The sequence below is a fragment of the Plectropomus leopardus genome, chromosome 10, assembly GCF_026936395.1.
Source record: "Plectropomus leopardus strain MGB_pleo_1.0 chromosome 10, ASM2693639v1, whole genome shotgun sequence".
Taxonomy (NCBI): Eukaryota; Metazoa; Chordata; class Actinopteri; order Perciformes; family Serranidae; genus Plectropomus; species Plectropomus leopardus.
This window is the reverse complement of record NC_142185.1, coordinates 31,526,192-31,544,842: the sequence shown is the minus strand read 5'-3', so window position 1 is coordinate 31,544,842 and position 18,651 is coordinate 31,526,192. Positions and strand designations below refer to the sequence as shown.

The 18,651-nt window shown below is 40.5% G+C and overlaps 1 protein-coding gene across 1 annotated transcript in view; it reads right to left on the bottom strand.

Moving 5' to 3' along the window:
• The window catches only part of lats2 (large tumor suppressor kinase 2), a 41,025-nt gene continuing 22,374 nt past the window's right edge, over positions 1 to 18,651 (bottom strand). The window contains exons 3-9 of the mRNA XM_042494532.2: positions 18,310 to 18,442; positions 15,921 to 17,503; positions 13,469 to 13,696; positions 11,994 to 12,348; positions 10,501 to 10,683; positions 8,771 to 8,877; positions 1 to 7,856 (exon numbers count right to left, since the gene is read on the bottom strand). Of these exons, the coding sequence (XP_042350466.1) occupies positions 7,314 to 7,856; positions 8,771 to 8,877; positions 10,501 to 10,683; positions 11,994 to 12,348; positions 13,469 to 13,696; positions 15,921 to 17,503; positions 18,310 to 18,442 (3,132 nt within the window). The 3' untranslated portion in view covers positions 1 to 7,313. The remainder of the gene's footprint in view (positions 7,857 to 8,770; positions 8,878 to 10,500; positions 10,684 to 11,993; positions 12,349 to 13,468; positions 13,697 to 15,920; positions 17,504 to 18,309; positions 18,443 to 18,651) is intronic.

The window sequence follows — 18,651 nt, the reverse complement described above, 5'->3', positions numbered from 1 at the left end:
TCCAAGTTGGTTAATTTAATTTATACATACATTTTACACACAAGGACCGTGAAAGCATTTTTACAAATTCTCAGTTCATACATAAATGTAAAAAAAGAGATAGCTGTCCACATTACATCATCTATAATACTGCGTAGACATGGGTTTTTGAACATTAGCACGAGGGAAACTGAAAAAAAGGGGAGGAAAAGATACAAAAAATATGTATATCTGTATAAATATAAATTCAAGAGTAACAGAATTGTATCATACATTAAGGAGCGTCAAAGACAACCAGAGGCTCCTTAGAGTAAAAATACAAAATGAAAAAAAAAAAGGATACACAAGTAAGTCTCAAGAAGAAATCGGATATCAAGTCAGTCAAAGATTGTCAGTCATCACTCTCTAACCTCAGAAACAGAAAACACCTCACACACTCTGCAGAGAGCTGCGGCTCTCGTGATTATAAAGCTATTTTTCACAAAGCAGTCCGTCCTGGTCGACTTGGATTGGCAACGACAGTTTTTTAGGTGGACGTCTGCACCGGCTGAGAGAAAAAATGGATGAGGAAGAGTGAAAAGAACAACCTGTCTGCCCCAATCTCAACGATGGAGCCCTTGAGCAAGGCACTTGATCCATAACGGATCCAGGGGTGCCGCTCTGTAGAAGACTGCTGTTTATCTGGGAAGCTCACAGGCAACACTGGCTTTGTTTACATGCAGGATACTGGTTTCACTCCAGTTTAAGCCACCATTAAACACATTCATGACCAGCAGAAAACAAGGCTCTTTCACATCGTGACTGCATTTGTTTTTTTGTTGATTATTTTGTGTGTGTACATCTGATACAAATTTGTATCTTTAAACAGCACCTCAGTGGCAACATTTTACAGCGTGAAAACAATGTTTTTCTTTCCTAAAACATGATGTTGTAACCAGAGAAAAACATGCAATGACCTTAAAGATACACTATGCAGGACTTTCTTTAAAAACAACGAATAAACTTCAAACAAACTACAAAAAAAAAAACCCTCTAAATCATTTATGGCCCACTAGAAGTGTGTGGTGGTGGTTTGGTTTTTTTGAAGACTCTTTCAAAATTTCTTAAAAACATTAGGAGATAGCCATGAGAAACTCAAGAAAGGGCCCAAATATTAGCAAAAAGTAACTTTAGAAACAAAATTACCTAATAATAAGCCAAAAAAACAAACTAAAAAAAAAAGAAAATTGAAAAATGCTAAAATATTTTCCGTAACATGATCTTAAATACATAATTAAAAAAAAAAAAAATATGGCTCGTTTCTTACTAAGAACCCTTTTTAAAATCCTAAACCATAACTTGGTAAATTAAAAAATAATGCAAGTAATGTTTCGAGCAAAAACAAAGTCGATCCCAGAATGTGTACAAAAGTTTTTTTCTGTACAGGGAAGCAAATATGATTTAAGGGGCATTTTTAAGTTTACCATAGTAAAAGCTAAAAAATAGATGAAAAGGAGATACATTTCTATTGTTTGGGTTTAATCCCGGAACAACTGCAAAATAAATGTAAAATCTGTAATTAACTTTTTGGTTTTCAAAAGAATGGAGTACAAAGCTATTTCTGATGTTAACAAGACTGAAGATTTGGTTTTGGTTATTGTTTGTTTGATTCTTGGAAGGCAGCTTAAATTTTTAAGAATGTAGGGCAGGTCGCCCCTTATTACATCTGCTGTTGTTTTTGTTTATACAACTTGTATTTTTTCATTTTTTTGTGTTATGTGTGATGACAAATAAAAACACAAAATCAAAATGAAAAGTTAGCAGGTTAGAGCAGCCACACTGGAGGCATGAGCACTTTTGTTAAAGTGAGTTTCACCTATATTTACAGTGTAATGCGTGCATTTTACAGCAAAAATAGACCCAGAACATGGTCTTTTTATAATCATACTGACTGTATACCATCTTTCACTACAGTTTCAATGTCTATTTCTGTCACAGACATGAAAAATATGAATATTTCTTTTTAACTTCACCATCCCTGCTTACATTTCAAAATAAAAGCCTTCTGACAACATTTCTATGCACTGCAGGTTACTGACTAGAATAAGAATATTGTTTGTGCATGTAAACAAAGCCAGTGTGAATGTGAAACATTTCCCCAAATAAAGAATAATTACATGTAAAAGAGGTGTGTGGAAAAAAAGATGATGATAATACGAAGGCAGTCGTTTAAGATTGTGCTGCTCACTTTAGAACACAAGGCACATTTACAGAAAAAAACAACTTTCAATACATTGTCAAGCAAAATAAAATAATAAAAAAATCTTCTGTAACAAATCCGATCCACACATTTTCCATCATTCTGCCAGTTACACATCAGACTCAAAAAGATTCTGACTTCTCTAGTCGCTAAAAGTCAAATTCAGAATACTGTTGGAACGGTTTGGCGTTAACTAAACCAAACAGTCTGACACAAAGAGAGCGATTTCGGTTTACTGATTGTCAATAAGCAAGAAGGTTCTGGATGATGGAGTCAGTACAGAACATGGCACAGGTCTGTAGTAAAAGTTGAACAACGCTCGAAGTTGTGGTCGTTTCAGATAAATAAAGAAAATGTACCAAACACGAACTCTTTGTTGATGTTTTGAACCATTTGTAAAATAGAGAAAGCTTTTCATCAGAGGTGGGAACAAGTCACTGATCTGCAAGTCACAAACAAGTCTCGAGTCTTTGCACTTAGGTCCCAGGTCAAGTCGCTAAAGTTCAGAGTCCTAAACAACTCGTAATGCGCTCTTTAAAAAAAGGAAGTGGCTTTTAACCACAGGGTAATAATATATTAAATTTACAACAAGTCATGCATGCTTTTAAAATTTGCACTGGTCTTTCAAAATAAGTACAACTAACTAAACTTAATCATAAAAAAGTGCTGACACTGCACTTTTACAGCATATAGCACTACTGAAGACATAAAATGTAACTTTTCCGCGTCACAATTCCCAAAAGAAAGTGGACCAATTTTATACATTTGGTTGAGTTGTGTACTTCTATTATCTTAAATGTCTCTAACAATGTTCAAACCCTGTAATTTTGAATCAAGGAGGGACAGTCAGTGTAATTTGGCCGCCTCTGCCTGTCAGTAGCATTATATCCCTTTTGCACGCATGTCATGGTAGTGGTTGACTGCCAGGAGCTGTTACAAATGAACTTTTTATTCAGTTTTAAGCAACATTTTTACAATACACTTTTTAGATCTTGGTTGTTTTTAACTAAATGTTTTAACCAGATCAAGGATTTTAGTCATCGGATGTCTAGATCCTAAGTTATTAATGTAAGCGGCAGCGCTGGTAAAGCCCCTGCTGTGCCAAAGTGCACTGAAGAAACACTGATTTTTAACAAGAAACTGCTTAATTCAATGTTTTGCCAGTTTAAATAACAAATTCTGTTTCTTTTGGAAAAGAAGAGACCTCTGTGGATAATTCGGCTCCCAGTAAAAACCTCCTGAACATCTGGGCCATAAGTCATCAGAGAAAACATGCGAGTAGACATTAGGATAAACTGGCTAGCAGCTGGATATGAGGAGAAATCTGCAGATCATTCAGCTAGAGGTAAAAACCTCCTGAAGGATCCCAGCCAACTGACTGCAGTGGTCTCTGTTTTGTTTTGTTTTTTTGGATTGAGAGACCCCTAGTGGCAGAAAATAACACACTGTACATTTAACCAGTAAGACATCAGTACAAAACTTGCTGTATTAAACTCATCACATACTGGAAAAATATCCATAACACCATCCATCCTTTAAAGTGATACTGTGTGCTATTGCATGTTTTATGTCTAATGAAATAAAAAGTACTGATCAGGGAAAGCAGTGGAAGTTAATGAGCATTAAATATTTTGGACTTTGAGCAAAGTGCTACAATTTCTTTCAAAAATAAGGAAAAAGGAAATGAGCAACTTCATAAGAAATGTTCCAAGAATTACAAGAAATTAGTAGATTTAGAAAATTACTTTTAAAAAAAGTAAAAATGTCTAGGAAAAAAAACTGCATTTATAATTATCAAGAATACATATTTAAAATTGTGTCACTTACATTTTTAAGCACTTTTTTTAAGTATATCTTTTTTTAGCTTTATTTCTTTATTTTAAAGTAAATGTTTAGATTTTAACAATTTCTTGCTGAATTTTGGGTCATTTCTTTTTCCGTTGCTCCTTGTCTTCCTTCTATGTCTTCGAAAGACATCAGATCAGTTTGTTCAGGTTTCAAAGGGTTAACATAAATTTTAATCCGTGGGCTCGGGGGAATTTATCAAGTATTTTCAAGTCAAAAGGCTCAAGTCCAAGTGAGTCATTGTTGTTTAAGTTAGCAAGTCTTTTCCGTTTTTGTCGAGTCAAAAGTCATCAAATTTGTGACTCAAGTCCACATCATGTGACTCGTGTCCACACCTCTGCTGTTCATTCTTTTTTTCAAATTACATTTCCTGAAGCCAACCTGCCTCTCTCCTCCTCTTCCTCGAACTTTTATCTACTCTGCTGCATCTCTCTCTGAACCTGCACCCTCCTCCCCTGCAGTCAGGACCCGCCCGGCCGCAGGAGGCGAAGAGTCGCCATTCTGCAAACACTGATCGTCATCATCATCACCACTGTCGTCTCCTTCGTCATCGAGCGGCGACACGCACTCCAACATTCAATTTAAAAACGCACAAGGCTCATTACTTTCAAAAAAACCCCAAGCACACTCGGCAACGAAGCCAACACTTCTTTAAGCCACAACAAAAGAAGAAACATGTAATAACACTTATAATAATAATGTAAATAATATTAACCACAATAATAAGCAGCATGTTGTAACTGAAAAGAGAAAATATATATAAACCAATATATTTGTACATTTCAGTACTAAAACGTTCAAAAAAAAAAAAGGATATTAAGTGTTTAGAAAACTATATATAATGTATTTTTTTGTATTGCACATAGTCATACTATCACATGTTTGCTGTTGTAAGAACATGTTGCTTTGTGTTTTCATGACTGCCTCCAGACGATAACAGGAAGCTGGTTAAGTTACAACTCATCTTTGCAAAATAGCTGTAAAATTGTGCATCTTGGTGAATGTGTGTTTACACGTGTGTGTGTGTGTGTGTGTGTATTAGAGCTTTGATTCTCAGTCAGAAACCAACTCAGCACCATCTGACCCAACAGGTTCAGTCCCATCCAGGTCCTGGCTCTGTTTTCTCTTAATTTTGTAAGGTTTCACTTTAATCATCAGTTCTTTCCTTAAAACAAGGCGTGGACTTAATTGTTTCTTTGTCCCCTCAGTAAGCAAAAGAAATAACTTTCTTGCTTTCTAGATTCAATTCTTCCTGTGATTTATGAGCAGAAATTCACTGCATGTAATAAACACTACGGTGGTTCAGTCTTTGATCCGACTAAGGGCCCTTTCACACCTCCCTCGTCCAGTCCGGACTTCTGGACATTTAAGTTTGATCCGGAAAAAAATTACAGGTCTAAAACCTCCCCAGGAACACGTTCTGGCCCAAAAAGCTAAACCCTGGTCCACTAAAAGAGGTGGTCTTGATCCAGAACAAACTGAGCCATGGTTCGGTTAGTTGGGGGCGATCGGCTGTTGCTGCTGAAGGATTCGCTCGGTGAGTTCCTCTCCTTCTGCTTTCTGCCCAGTTAGCACAAGCTAACACAGCACAGTTTGATCTCATCCAAACCCGTCATATTTTGATGCTTCAGCAGAAGCCCGGCAGCAGCAGTCAATATCTGACAAACTGCAGTAAATCATCTAAGGACACAGCGTGACTCTATCCTTAAATCTGTTAATAATTGTTGGTAACGTTTACCATATGATACTTACAGTTAGCCATGTCGCTGTGTGTGTGACTGCCTTAGAAAAAGAGCTCTGGTCGCGCAGCAGCAGTCTCATGACAAACAGAAAGAGAGGATGAGCGAATCATTAAGCTGCACGCCGTTCTACAGTAACATGAGTTTTAACTTGTTTTAGTTGCAAGACCACACAGAATTCATATGGATTAGCTGGTGTTAATTCGCGATCGCAACATCTTGGAGGGACTAACTAAGGGTGCTTGCACAGTTGCAATTTGAAACAAAACTAACTATATTAAATTTATGCAACGTAACAAAAATGCTTGTGCAGGTGTGAAAAGGCCCTGCGACAGAATCAGGTTTGATGTTTAGAGCTTGTCTAAACTCTGCACATGTGAGGATTCTTTTGGGAAGTGAACTCTGACTCGTCAGTCAAAACCGAGGATCAGTAACAGGAAACATTTCATGAACACAAGAATAGTTGCAACAGCAACCTCTGAGGGAAGGAGGATCAGGTCTTCCTATTAGGGACAAAACATTACACTGAATTACAGTTGGCACAAACGGAGGCAGCTGTGGATATATGAGGATCGATGGAGCAACCAAAATACTTCTGATCTCGTTTTTAAAGTTTGATCTGCCACAAATGCAGTAATTAGAAAACTGAACGCCTTTTCTCTCACGCCAGAACACGGCTGCTCGCCTACTTTTTCTGCGCACGTCAGAGGAATCTGGGAGAATTTGTTCATCCATCTACTCTGAGCCAACACCTTGAAATATGGACGCTGAAATCTACCTGCAGAGACCTTGTTAACTCTTTACGACTGAGCTGTAATAAAAAAAGTGTGCGTGAGTGTGTGCACGTGCATGCATGTGTCTTTGTAGCTTATTTTGCAGCAGCTGTGAAAGAGGCGTGTTGCTTGTTCGACCCCCCCCGCCCTCCCTCCCTTCCCCTGCAATCAAAGAGTAAACTCCACTCTTCACATTGCCGTGTCTGATATTTGAGTGTAAAGCAGCTCGGGTAGAACAGGAAGTAGCTCCTGCTTCAGAGGATCACCACAAAGGCGTTTCAGTCGTCCGTAAGACACAAGGGTGGAAGGAATGGGACAAGAAACCAGCAAGAGGCAGTCCTCGAATTAGACATCTTGCCTGTGATCCAGACATCCTTACATTCCCGAGAGCGTTCTCCTCTCCGCCTGCACAGTTTCTGACCGTTTCACCCTCGATGCTCTCAGTCACACGCAGAATATTGTCTCTTGGTCCCAGATCAGGGGAGTTTTGGATTTGAAGTGGACGCGCTTTAGATTCCACAAGGTGGCGATATTCATCAGTCCTGCTCCTGCAACTTTACAATCACACACATCAGATATGCACACGCCTGTGTAGCATGCACACCTCTACACACACACACACACACACACACACACACACACATACACACACAGGAAGAGAGCAGCGGGAGATGGGAGGGTCACGAGGTGAACAATGAGCGTTAAATCGGCAGTAACAGACACACACAGTCTGCAGCTCTACACATACACCGGCTCACATCCCTCCCCCTGCTCTCCCTCCTCCTCTTCATCCTCCTCTTCCTCCTCCTCCTCCTCTTCCTGTTCGTCCTCCTCTTCCGGGCCCATGCTCAGCGACACCTCGCTGGCCTCGAGCGGTTTCGGGTAGCGGAAGGGGCAGCCGTTGTCGTCGAAGAATCTGCGGAAGGTGAACTCGTAGAAGGCGTGCTCCGGGTGCTTCCCGTGCGGGGAGCAGAGGGTGTCCAAGGCTCGAGTGCTGTCCCCGCTGTCGCTCCACGCCCCGGGGCCGCCCTCCTCCTCCACGGGGTCAAAGTTGGACGTGTCCATTGGGTGGGCGATCTTGGGCCGGTAGGGGGCCGGCTGCTGCCTCAGATTGCTGGAGAAGTCCATCTGGGTGAAGAAGGGGTGAGCCTTGATCTCGCCGGCGCCGTTGGCACCCAGACGGTCCTCGGCAGAGCAGCAGAGACGGCCGATGATGTCGACGGCCTCGGGGCTCAGTTTGACCTGGGGGGGCACTTGCAGTGTGCTCTCCCAGTTAATGACCTGCAGACGGGAGAGAGACAATACATGAGGTTACCACAGCTGCAGTAATGTCAGGCGCAGATGTTACCACCAACAATTTTGATTTGAAAGTTTATTCCTGACCTCGCAAACAGTAGATGACTAAAGCCCTCAAGGATTTCACAATGTTGCAAGCTCAACAATTCATGCACATTCAGCACAACCTTGCAATTCACAGTAACTTTATCACAAATCTGATTAATTTCATGCTACAGCTGCGCACAGTGTATTGATCTGCTTACCCCCTCTCTCTCTGTGTTTATCATTCTGCTGCTGCGCCTCTCACACACAGTGACAGGGAAACTTAACAAGGCTAACTTTACCTTTCAGTAATTGTTGAAACAACTGAGTCGAGCCATTTGGGTGTTGGTGTGAGCAGCATTGCAACACAAACGCGTGTGCACCACCCAACATCACTGTTTCTAAATCTTCCTGACTTATATGACAAAGAAAACTTTTCACCAGCTAAGATTTTTTTAAATATTTGTTCTATCTGACAACAATACTGGCTCTGAAAATACATCATATCATGATGTGCATCCTATGTAGTGTAATTCTAACTAAAAACCAAACAACAAAAACAACTGTTATGATAAAAACCCAGCTAAAAATATCACTTGCATTGCAGTTTTTTAGAAAAGCTTTTGCGAAATCAGGGATTTTAGGCCGCAACAATCACAAAAACAACCCTTAAAATCCTGAAGGGAGTCTCAGCATCATGGTCACTCCAAACATGATATCAGAGGTCACATTCGTACGTGGGAGCTGCACAGAAAGAGGTCTGACCTGCTGCGAGTGAATTGATCCAGGGACCCAATGCTGACATTTATTCATTCATTTATTGGTCAATAACTTAAATTTAAATCAAAGCAAGGATATATGTCTTTTTCACTGACCTTAATCTGAGTCTCTGTAGGTGTCGGGGCCAGGAAGGGCGGCTGTCCCACCAGCATCTCAAACAGGATCACTCCCACACTCCACCAGTCACACAGCTGGGTGTAACCTGCACCAGACACACATATTAGATTTTATGCACAAATCCAGCGTCGTAAGTGTTTATACAGACACATTTTTCTGTCGTGTCAGCTCTGCACTTCGAACATGTTGATTTAAAAATGAAACAGTGACTCTGAGGTTAAAGTGAAGAGTCTCAGTGGAGGCTGAGGGTGTTCATTTCAATGCCGGATCAAGAGTGTAGTATTTTTTTATACATAGTACCACAATTTTTGAATGGTAGAAGAAAAACAGGATTAAATGTTTCTACAGTGTTAAACCAAAATAAACTCAAACTGAAGCTAAGTTAGCATTGCTTCATTTTAAATGCACTGTGCTGTTTAAAGAGATGACAAAAGATATGTCAAAATATTCAGCATGTCTGCGGTCTGCTGGTTAACATTTTTAACACTTTCAGTTCCAGTTGTTGTCCTTATTATGGCAAACTTTAGATTCCCCTCATCTGAGAATTACAACTGATTTTAGTGTTTTACATCAAAGAAATAACCAAAATAAAATAAAAACACATGTTTGACCCAAGGACAGTTCAGGCACAAAAGATTTGAAATGAAAGGAAAGGGAATATTAACCTACTTTGAAATTCAAAGTAAAGAAATTATTCCAAAAACTTAATAAACAAAAAACAACAATGAGGTTGAAAATGCAAAGACAAAAACAAATATGTGCCTGGTTGATATATCAGTGAAGATCACCTGTAAGGAGAACAGATATACAATATTGTTTGGTTATGTGTGGTTTATGTTTCATTTATTTAGGATATTTTAATTTTTTTTTACATTTCAATTCCAAAGTTGAATATTCTGGAGAATTGAACGTTCTCTTTGAGAGGATGTACTTGCACTATAATGCTATATCATCATTATATCAGTGGCATAAAATGGTCTTAAAATGATGTCAACAATAATTTGGTTTATCGCGATATTTTCTGGGAAATTATAAATCGTCCAACAAAATTTGTCAGCGTGACAGGCCCGATGACAGATACTAACCTTCACATGGCAGCCTTTGAATTCTTCCGCATATTTTCCGTTATTTTTATTATATTATATATTTATTATATATATTATTTTTTTATCATTATTATCTGTTCAATCATCAGGCACTCAGATGAGCTGTAGTCCATCACTGCAGTCTCTGACAGATATCTGTTATCTGTTCACGGCTCAGTCGACGTGATGGATCTGCCGCCGTGCAGAGGATTGTGGCTCTGAACAGCCAGAAAAGCATGCTGGCTTTCAAACTGCAGGATGCAAGTGGATGTAGTAGAACATTCTGGTATTTTTGGCATACTGGATTTGTTGTGTTAAATCTTTTTTTAGCACACTAAACAGAATAATAGTATGGCTATTAGGGCCCACGGTTTATTTCAAACATCTGTCATCTGCAGCAATTCACCTTAGAATTAAAAGGTTCTATCTGACATTTTTGTCAAAATTTTAGTTATTAATATATTTTTATTCTGTGACACTTTTACATTATCTGAAGTACTTTCGGACTTTTTGTGTAGAATATAAAAAGGTTAATATTGTTTTTATTTTTTGGAAACAGCTCAGAACAAAGCTAGAACCGTATCATTTTAAGGTGGTGAGATTTGCATCATATTCTCACCCACCTTTGCGCAGCAGCACCTCTGGCGCGATGTAATTCGGTGTTCCCACCAGGGAGTGAGCCAGGCAGCGCTGGTGCTGCCTGTTGGCGCGCTGCTCCAACGTCATCAGTCGGTCGCCACAGCGACAGTTAGACACGTCGTCCCAGAAGTCACTGGGCTCCATGCTGTCCTGTCTGACGTGACTCCCTGGAGGAAGAAGAAGATGAACAATGCTGTTAAACACACGATGAGCAGCAGTGGAAGAAGTATTCAGATCTGTCTGTAAAAGTACTAATACCACACTGTAAAAATACTCCACTACAAGAAAAAATCCTGCAGTCCTTTTGCCTAACTACAGACACTTCTGGCCTTTTCATTTTTTATTTTTCCATCATTTTGGCTTTTGGCATGGGTGTGACTCATTTTTAGTGAAGTCAATCAAACTTTATTTGTAAAACACATAAAAAAAACTCCAGTTGACCAAAGTGCTGAACAGGCAGAATCAACCAAGACAGAACAATAGAAAACAATAAATATAACAGACTGCAACACAAAGGAGTCGATTTAAGTATCGAGCTCCGGTCAGTCGTGTGTCAGCAAGAGGAGGTGGCTTTTCAGCAGTGACTTGAAGCTTTTTTTATGGTTTGAAATTAATTTTGGAAGCTCAACCTCAGCTCATAATTAGGTCTATAATAAACCGAGTGGCCCAAAAAGCCTGGGCTTCAATATCTTTTTTGTTTTATTTTTCTGAAAATGAATGAATATTTTGTAGTCATGATTAAGACTGAGGTTGGAAAAAAATTTACTAAGTGAAAGTTAAAAATAATATGAACACATAGCCTATTATTTCTTTAGCTGTTTTAAGAAGCAGACATTTTGTCCTCTAAGATTTCCTGAGGGAGTTTTGTGAATATTTGACATTATACAAAAAATAAAAATGAATCAAAATGAATGTTGTTGCTTCACTGACATGTCCCAGACTGAGAAATTTGCTAGAAATTTGTCAGTAACATTACCTGATAAATTACCTGAAAATTATATGTATACTCTGTGTGTGTGTGTGTGTGTATATATATATATATATATATACTATAAAGAGCAGAAGAACAAAAAAACGGCCCGGAAAAAGTGCTGCAAAACTATAATTATGTAATATAATTTAAAATATGTAATTATGATAATTATAGATACAGTTTTTCCCTGGGTTTTTTTCCTTTTCCCTTGCTTTTAAAAAAAAAAAATCTCTAAAAACTTTTCATGGTGTTAAAAAAAAGGCTTTTTCAGCTTTTTGATAATGCATTTTCCAGCTGATCCAAGAGGGTTTTCAAAGCCGGAAAAAAATACACTTCATATACTTCATATGTGGTTTTAACTGGACAGGAAGGAGATGAAGACTGAAAGTAACAAAAGCTGACAGACTTATGAAGAAGTATAAAGTTTCATAAAATGGAAAAAAAAACAAGTAAAGAACGTAGTAGAAGTATTCATTAATCCATCATCTCACTCGGCCTCCTCACCTTTCTGGTAGTACTTGGAGTTGTGCGTCCAGCGGAAGCCCGTGCACAGACCGAAGTCCGTCAGCTTGATGTGTCCGTCCAGGTCGATGAGGATGTTGTCGGGCTTGATGTCGCGGTGGATGAAGCCCATCTTGTGGACGCTCTCGATGGCCAGCGTCAGCTCCGCCACGTAGAAGCGCGCCAGAGGTTCGGGGAAGACGCCCATTCGGATGAGCAGACTCATCATGTCTCCTCCGGGGATGTAGTCCATGACGAAGTAGAGACTGTCTCGGTCCTGGAAAGAGTAGTAGAGACGCACCACCCACTCGTTGTCCGCCTCCGCCAGGATGTCACGCTCTGCTTTCACGTGGGCGACCTGCAACAAAGAAAGTCATCGTGTAAACTACGGCTGCAACTAATAATTATTTTAATGATTTAGTCAATAAAATGTCATGAAACGGTGAAAAATGTCCATCCCAAATGTCCATCTCAAAGTCCAAGGTGATGTCTTTAAATGTCGTCTTATGTCAGTCCAAAACCCCAAAATATTCAGTTGAATATTATATAAACGCAGGGTTCATACACATTTTAACTGATAACTTTCCATGACTTTTTCAAGACTTTGAGGCAAATTTTAAAGAGCATACATCCTCTGAAATCACCATGGATGCTCCTTATTGGTTCTGTTTCATTAACAGCCTTTTGAATATATGTTATTAAAAAAAAAACATTGAATTCAAAACAGGATTAAAAATCTAAATATAATGTAGGGCTGCTTGCAATTCATGGCTGTATTTTGTTTTTATTTTTCTGCTGATTTTTTTCAGAAAACGTACCTTTTACATGACAGGAGGGCATGTTTCCTTAAAAAAGTTTTTTTTTTTTCCTTTAGAAGTTTTTGGTGAATGTTAAAGTTAAAGCATGTTTTCTTTTCTTTTTCTTTTTTTTTTTAAATTGAAAGTTATTTTTTATTGAAAAAGTTAGGTAAAAGTTAAAGAAAAAAACAGAAATTTTCTTTAAAAATCTTGATTTGTAAAGCATGTTTTTTGGCTGTTTCTTTAATTATTTAAAAGAGTTTGACAATTTTGAAAGATTAGAAAAATTCTGACACCATTTATCACAGCCAGAAATGGTAAAAACAGACATTTTTTTTTGGATTTTCAAATTTTGCACAGTCCTTGAACACATCATGTGTTATTGTACTGGTTTGTGAAACAAATTTTTGTGACTTTTCCAAATCCTTCAGGAGATATTTAATTATCCAGAAGTTTTCCTGGCCTGGAAATTCCAAATTCATGTGCAAATTCCATGACTTTTCCAGGTTTTTCATGACTGTACGAATCCTGTAAAGTAACAAGCACCTCAAATATGTACTTCAGTACAGTACTCGAGTAAATGTACTCAGTAACCACTGCAAACTGGATATAATTAATATAAGCAAACACGGTACAAAGTTGAAGACTTCTTCCTATATGAACAATAATGTATCAACTCACCTGGTTGCGGTTGAGGACGTCTTTCTTGCGCAGTGTTTTCATGGCATAAAGTGCACCCGTGTCCACTTTACGTGTGAGACACACTTCACCAAATGCACCAATGCCCAGTGTCTTGATTTTGACAAACATGGACTTGTCCATTTTGGCTCGGCGTAGCCTGTTGTAGTTGGACTCTTTCTGGTTCAGCATCTTCCTCATCTGCTCCTGCTCTGCCTCCGACAGGCCGGCCTGGACAGGAAGGACAGCAGTTAAAAACAGATGGTGACGGGAAGCAGAGACAATGTAAGAGTAACTTTGAAATTTTAAAACCTGGACACTAATTTTCCATGTTTTAGTTACGAATGTGAACAACAGCTTTATGAAATCGGTCCAGCATTGAGTGAGAGCTCAATGCTGGACCTTTTGTTTAACCAGAAACCGCCCAAAATCATCACCACCAATTCCACCAGACTCCATATAAATAAACAGTAATTTTAGCGTTTATAGAGCCAGAATATTTTCACATCTAACTGGGCGAATTAAGGGTATATTTCAACCAAACCAGAGTTAGTGATTGTTAGAACAGTGAAAAGGAAAACCAGGATGTTTTTTGTGAGTTGAATTTTGTGTCTGCAGTCTTTGAATAAAGTGTGTTTCACTGTTATTTAATGTTAATTATAATTACTGTTTATTTAAATGGAGCCTGGTGGGTTTGGTGATCACAATTTCAGGGCTGTTTCTGGTTAAAGAATAACGATCTTACCCTTTAAAAAAGGTCTATCTCTGTAGGGATCCTTTCCAAAATGTTGTCAAAATTTTATCTGAACCTGTCAGTGGCAAAAACTTTTAGAAAGTGTAAATTGACTATTATTGGCTGCAGCCAGTTTAGCGACTCAATAGTGGACAAATTTCAGACATTTTTGTTCCACAAAAACTTGTGAAAATAAGGTCCATGTTGAAAAATACCGAAGTATTAAAAACATGTTTTCATTTAATGATTTAGGAATGTGACACGAGCTGAACCCGCCGCCCTGACCTTTGTTGTCAAAATGGACTAATTCTGTTACCTAACTGTCTGGGTCTGGCTCCGGTATTTTCTCCAAAAATGCCTTTCAATCACTTTAAAGGAGATCAAAGGGGCAGAGGCCAAAGTCATGACTCAGGACAAGCTCCTGCAAACACGAGCGTGAACTCGCTGACTTCTCGATCCAAGACAAAGGTCCCGCTGTCTCAAACAAACGTCCTGAGGGAGAATTCTCTGGATGACAACCTCTTGGACATCACGGCTCCAAACAAACGATTATCATTCCCGTATACAGACAACAATTTCACCAGACGGCCGTTGATTTCATTTTCTTTGAACACACGTCCAGAGACTCTAAGCTGGTTTCAGACTGGATAACTGTCACAATGATCAATTTATTTATTTAAGTAAACTTTCCTCAGTTTCTTGAGAACAGATGGACGTCTGCTCTGATGAGAAGCAAAAAAAAATAATGTAAGATGAAAAATATTGCTGCTTATTAAATAGTCAATACCCTCAAAATCTCAGTTTGACATAAAAATTAAAGCCGTCTTTTCTGTTCTTGTTTGTTTTCTGATGTAATTGATCTATAGCACATTGTGAGTCTCTTGAATTTTGTATTTCACTTTCAAGTATGAAAAACAAACGGCTGCCTACAATTTATAAAAATCAGCCTGAACACCACAACAGACCGATTTTAAGCAGACATCTTGGTTACATCACTGCAGTTGCACGCGAATTGTGGTGCCAGACAGACAGCAGAAACCGAAGGCGACGTAGGCGTGTCATGCAAACAATAATGGAAAGAGTTTATATGTGCGAGCGGCCACGTATGAGGGATTTCTGGGAGGTGATAGTCTATGATTTCACAGAGATAGTCTATGATTTCAGATTTTGAAGAGTTATCTGACGCAATAACAGCTCTGCTGCATCATGAGGGAGCCAGTTCCTACCAACAAGGACACAAACATAGCATCACATGACCTAAAAAAGCCAAAAAAGTGTTTCCATTGCAGTTCGGCTAAATATGGATTTTTTGAATCGCCTGAAATACCATCTTATATGAGCGTAAAAACTTTTGTTAAAACCTTGCGATAACTGGGAATTTTGTCAAACTAACGTATTTCCATAGGCGGATTTCATATTCACAATTTGAATTTGCACATTTTAAGGGTTAATGGAAACCCACTTACTGTTTACAAATGCAAAGGGTACTACTACTACTAATAATATAATGTTAAAGTATAAACAATTTGGGGTCAGTGGGCTAAAAGCTGCAAAAACACCAGTGTTGTTCTTAAAGGGCCCTGAGAGCTGACAGCAGGAGTTACGTGCGCAGCTGAAAGGAAGCTAAAGACAGTCGTGAATTCTGGTATTTTCATTTTTTCAATTGCAAAAGTTCTCGGTGAGTTTAACCGCCTCGTTGCTCTCGCGGTCTGGCGGTCTTACCTTGGACATCTCTTGTTCCAGCTGCAGTCTGCGGTTCAGTTTCTGCTGGTGGGTCTTCATCACGTTCTCTATGTGCTGCTCCATGTAGAACTTGAAAGCGAAAGGCGAGTACGTCTTGATGCGCGACTCTCTCTTCTCCTCATCTCGTCCGTTCTTCCTCACCGGGACAGGAGACGTCTGGATCTGCTTCTTGTCTTTCACCGTTTTCTCTCCCTTGCTCATCTTCGTTTTCTCTTTCACCTGCTGGCTCTCCTCGCCTTTTCCGCTCCCTCCGCTGCCGCCGTGTGTGCTCCTGGTGGCGGGGGTGTTGAGCTCCTGAGCTCCGCAGATGACTCCGGCTCCCTCCTCCGCCCCCGACATGAGCAGGTTTTTGGGGTAAGGTGGTGGAGGGCAGCGCGGCTCCTGAGCCGGCTCCAGAGAGTACGTCTCCTCTGGCATGTAAGCCAGCGGCTCCGCGGCGTCCTGAGCCTGAGCCGCCATCCAGCTCGGGTGACACGGCCCTACAGCTGTTTTGGGCTCCGGCCTCATCACGCGGATGCTCTTGACCGGCTGCTGGATGGGCGGGGACGTTACAGCCGTGATGGTGTTCGGGGGGCCCAGGGAGGGGTCCTGTTTTCCCGCTGTGGGGGGCGCTGCCATCGCAGGTCGGACACCGTTGGGCCCCGCAGAGCGACTGTTGAAGGAGTTGGTTCTGCTGGGGACACGAACCTCCCCCCTGAACGGGCCCTGGGGCTGGGGCTGTCTCGCTTGTGGGGCCCCTTCAGGCCCTGGAGGCCCCGCCCAGTGGTGCTCATAAAGGTCCAGGTTGAGGCTGGCCCTGGATGGCGTCATCAACCCCTGTGGCATGTCTGAGAAGTCGGGGCCCATGGCTGCGACCGCGCCGGGGGAGCGTGACATCATGTGGACCTGGTGGGAGGTGGGGCTGGCCTGGCGCGGGTGAGAATGAGGAGGGAGGTACAGATTCCCGGGGTAACCTCCTCCTGCGCCTCCTGGACCGTTCTGCCCCATGGCGCCTTTCCCCTGCATGTTGACGTAGTTGTCGGGGGGCGCCATGGGGGGCGGTGCCATCTTGTTCTGGAAGGAGGCGGTCCTCTTGACTCCGTAGCCTGCGGGCTCCATCATGTGCGGCCTGGCGTGGCCGTAGTCATAGTGGGGGCCGGGGACGGGGCCCCCCGGCGGCTGCGGCTGGAGCTGCAGAGGCTGGCCGGGGACGTTGTAGCTCATCATGGGCCCGTGCTGCTCCATGCTGCCGGGGTAGCCCTTCTGCTGGGCCCCTGGAGGGTACATGGGGTTGGCTGGGTTGCTCTGGGAGGCCATCACTGGTGGATAGGTGCCCATACTGGGAGGTCGCCCCATCGGGTTCCCCATGGCGGGGCCCTGTGGCGCACCAGATGGGGGCATCATGTAGTTCATAACGGGCGGAGCACCCATGTAGGGTCGAGGCATCTCACCCTCAGGGCCGTATCCGCCCGCCCCCTCGTACATGGGGGCCCCCATCTGGTGGTACGGAGGCATGGCGCCCGCCTCGCCCGGAGCCTCGAGTGCAGGTCGGTGGTCCATTGAGTTTGGCATGCCGGCTTTTCCTGAAAGGACAAGGAACAAAATCAGTCAAAACCTTAACCCTTTGAAACCTGAAAAAAATGGCTTAACTTCTTTCAAAAACATGGGAAGAAGTCAATGAGCAACAAAAGAAGAAAAGACCCAAAAATGAACAAAAGGTCAAGACAAGAAAATCACCTAAACATTAGTAAAGAAAGAAAGAAAGACAGAAAAAAGTTAAAAAACAAAAAAAAAACTGGAAAATGTGTTTGATAAATTATAATAATTTTGTATCAGAATTTTAAAAATTATAATTTTTAAAAAATTCCTCTAGCTTTCTTTGAATTTCTAATTTCTCTACGAGAAAATTACCCCAAAACTAAAAAAAAATTGTTGTAAAACAAAAAAGTTTTTCTTTTGCTGTTTAGAAAACATTTTCTAAATCTACTTTTTTCTCATTTCTCTTCAAGAAAATTACCCCGAGAATTTGTTAAAAAAATAGTAATAATAATATTTCTGAAACATAATTTTAAATATGGAATTATGATAACTATGTATGTCGTTTTTCCCTAGCATTCCCCCAAAAGACATTTTTTCCCTAGCTTTTCATAAGTAATGTTGTATTTAGTATTTTATAAGTTGCTCATTGCCTTTTTTCCCATGTTTTTGACAGAAATCGCACCAATTTACTCAGGGTTCAAAGGTTTAAATACTTGTGAAAGGTATCTGACGGCAGCATGCAAGGTTTCAAACTACACAAATAAGAACATACGGTGAATATATGAAGAGAAATGAAGAACAAAAAAATGCGACTGGCCAAAGTCGACACACTGAGGTTGTATTTTTGTACCTGGTGAGGTCTGTTTGATGACACGGACGATGAACTCATTGCGAGGGTCGAGGTAACCCATTTTGCTGATGTACTCTAAGGCCGCTTCAATGTTTCTGCTTCCTGTCTGCTTCAGCGCCCGCACTGCCATCTCCTGCGAAGCACAAACAAAAAACAATTTGAGAAAATATTGATAGCTCATTTTGATAGAAAATTTTCTATAACTTACCCTTTTTCCCGCTTTAACAAAAAATGCAAAGGTAACAAGTAACTGTACAAGAACTTTGTCTAAAATTTTGTAACTGATCAAGTAACAGGTAAAAAAAAAAAAAAAAATCAGACCAGACATTCATTGTCTTATTT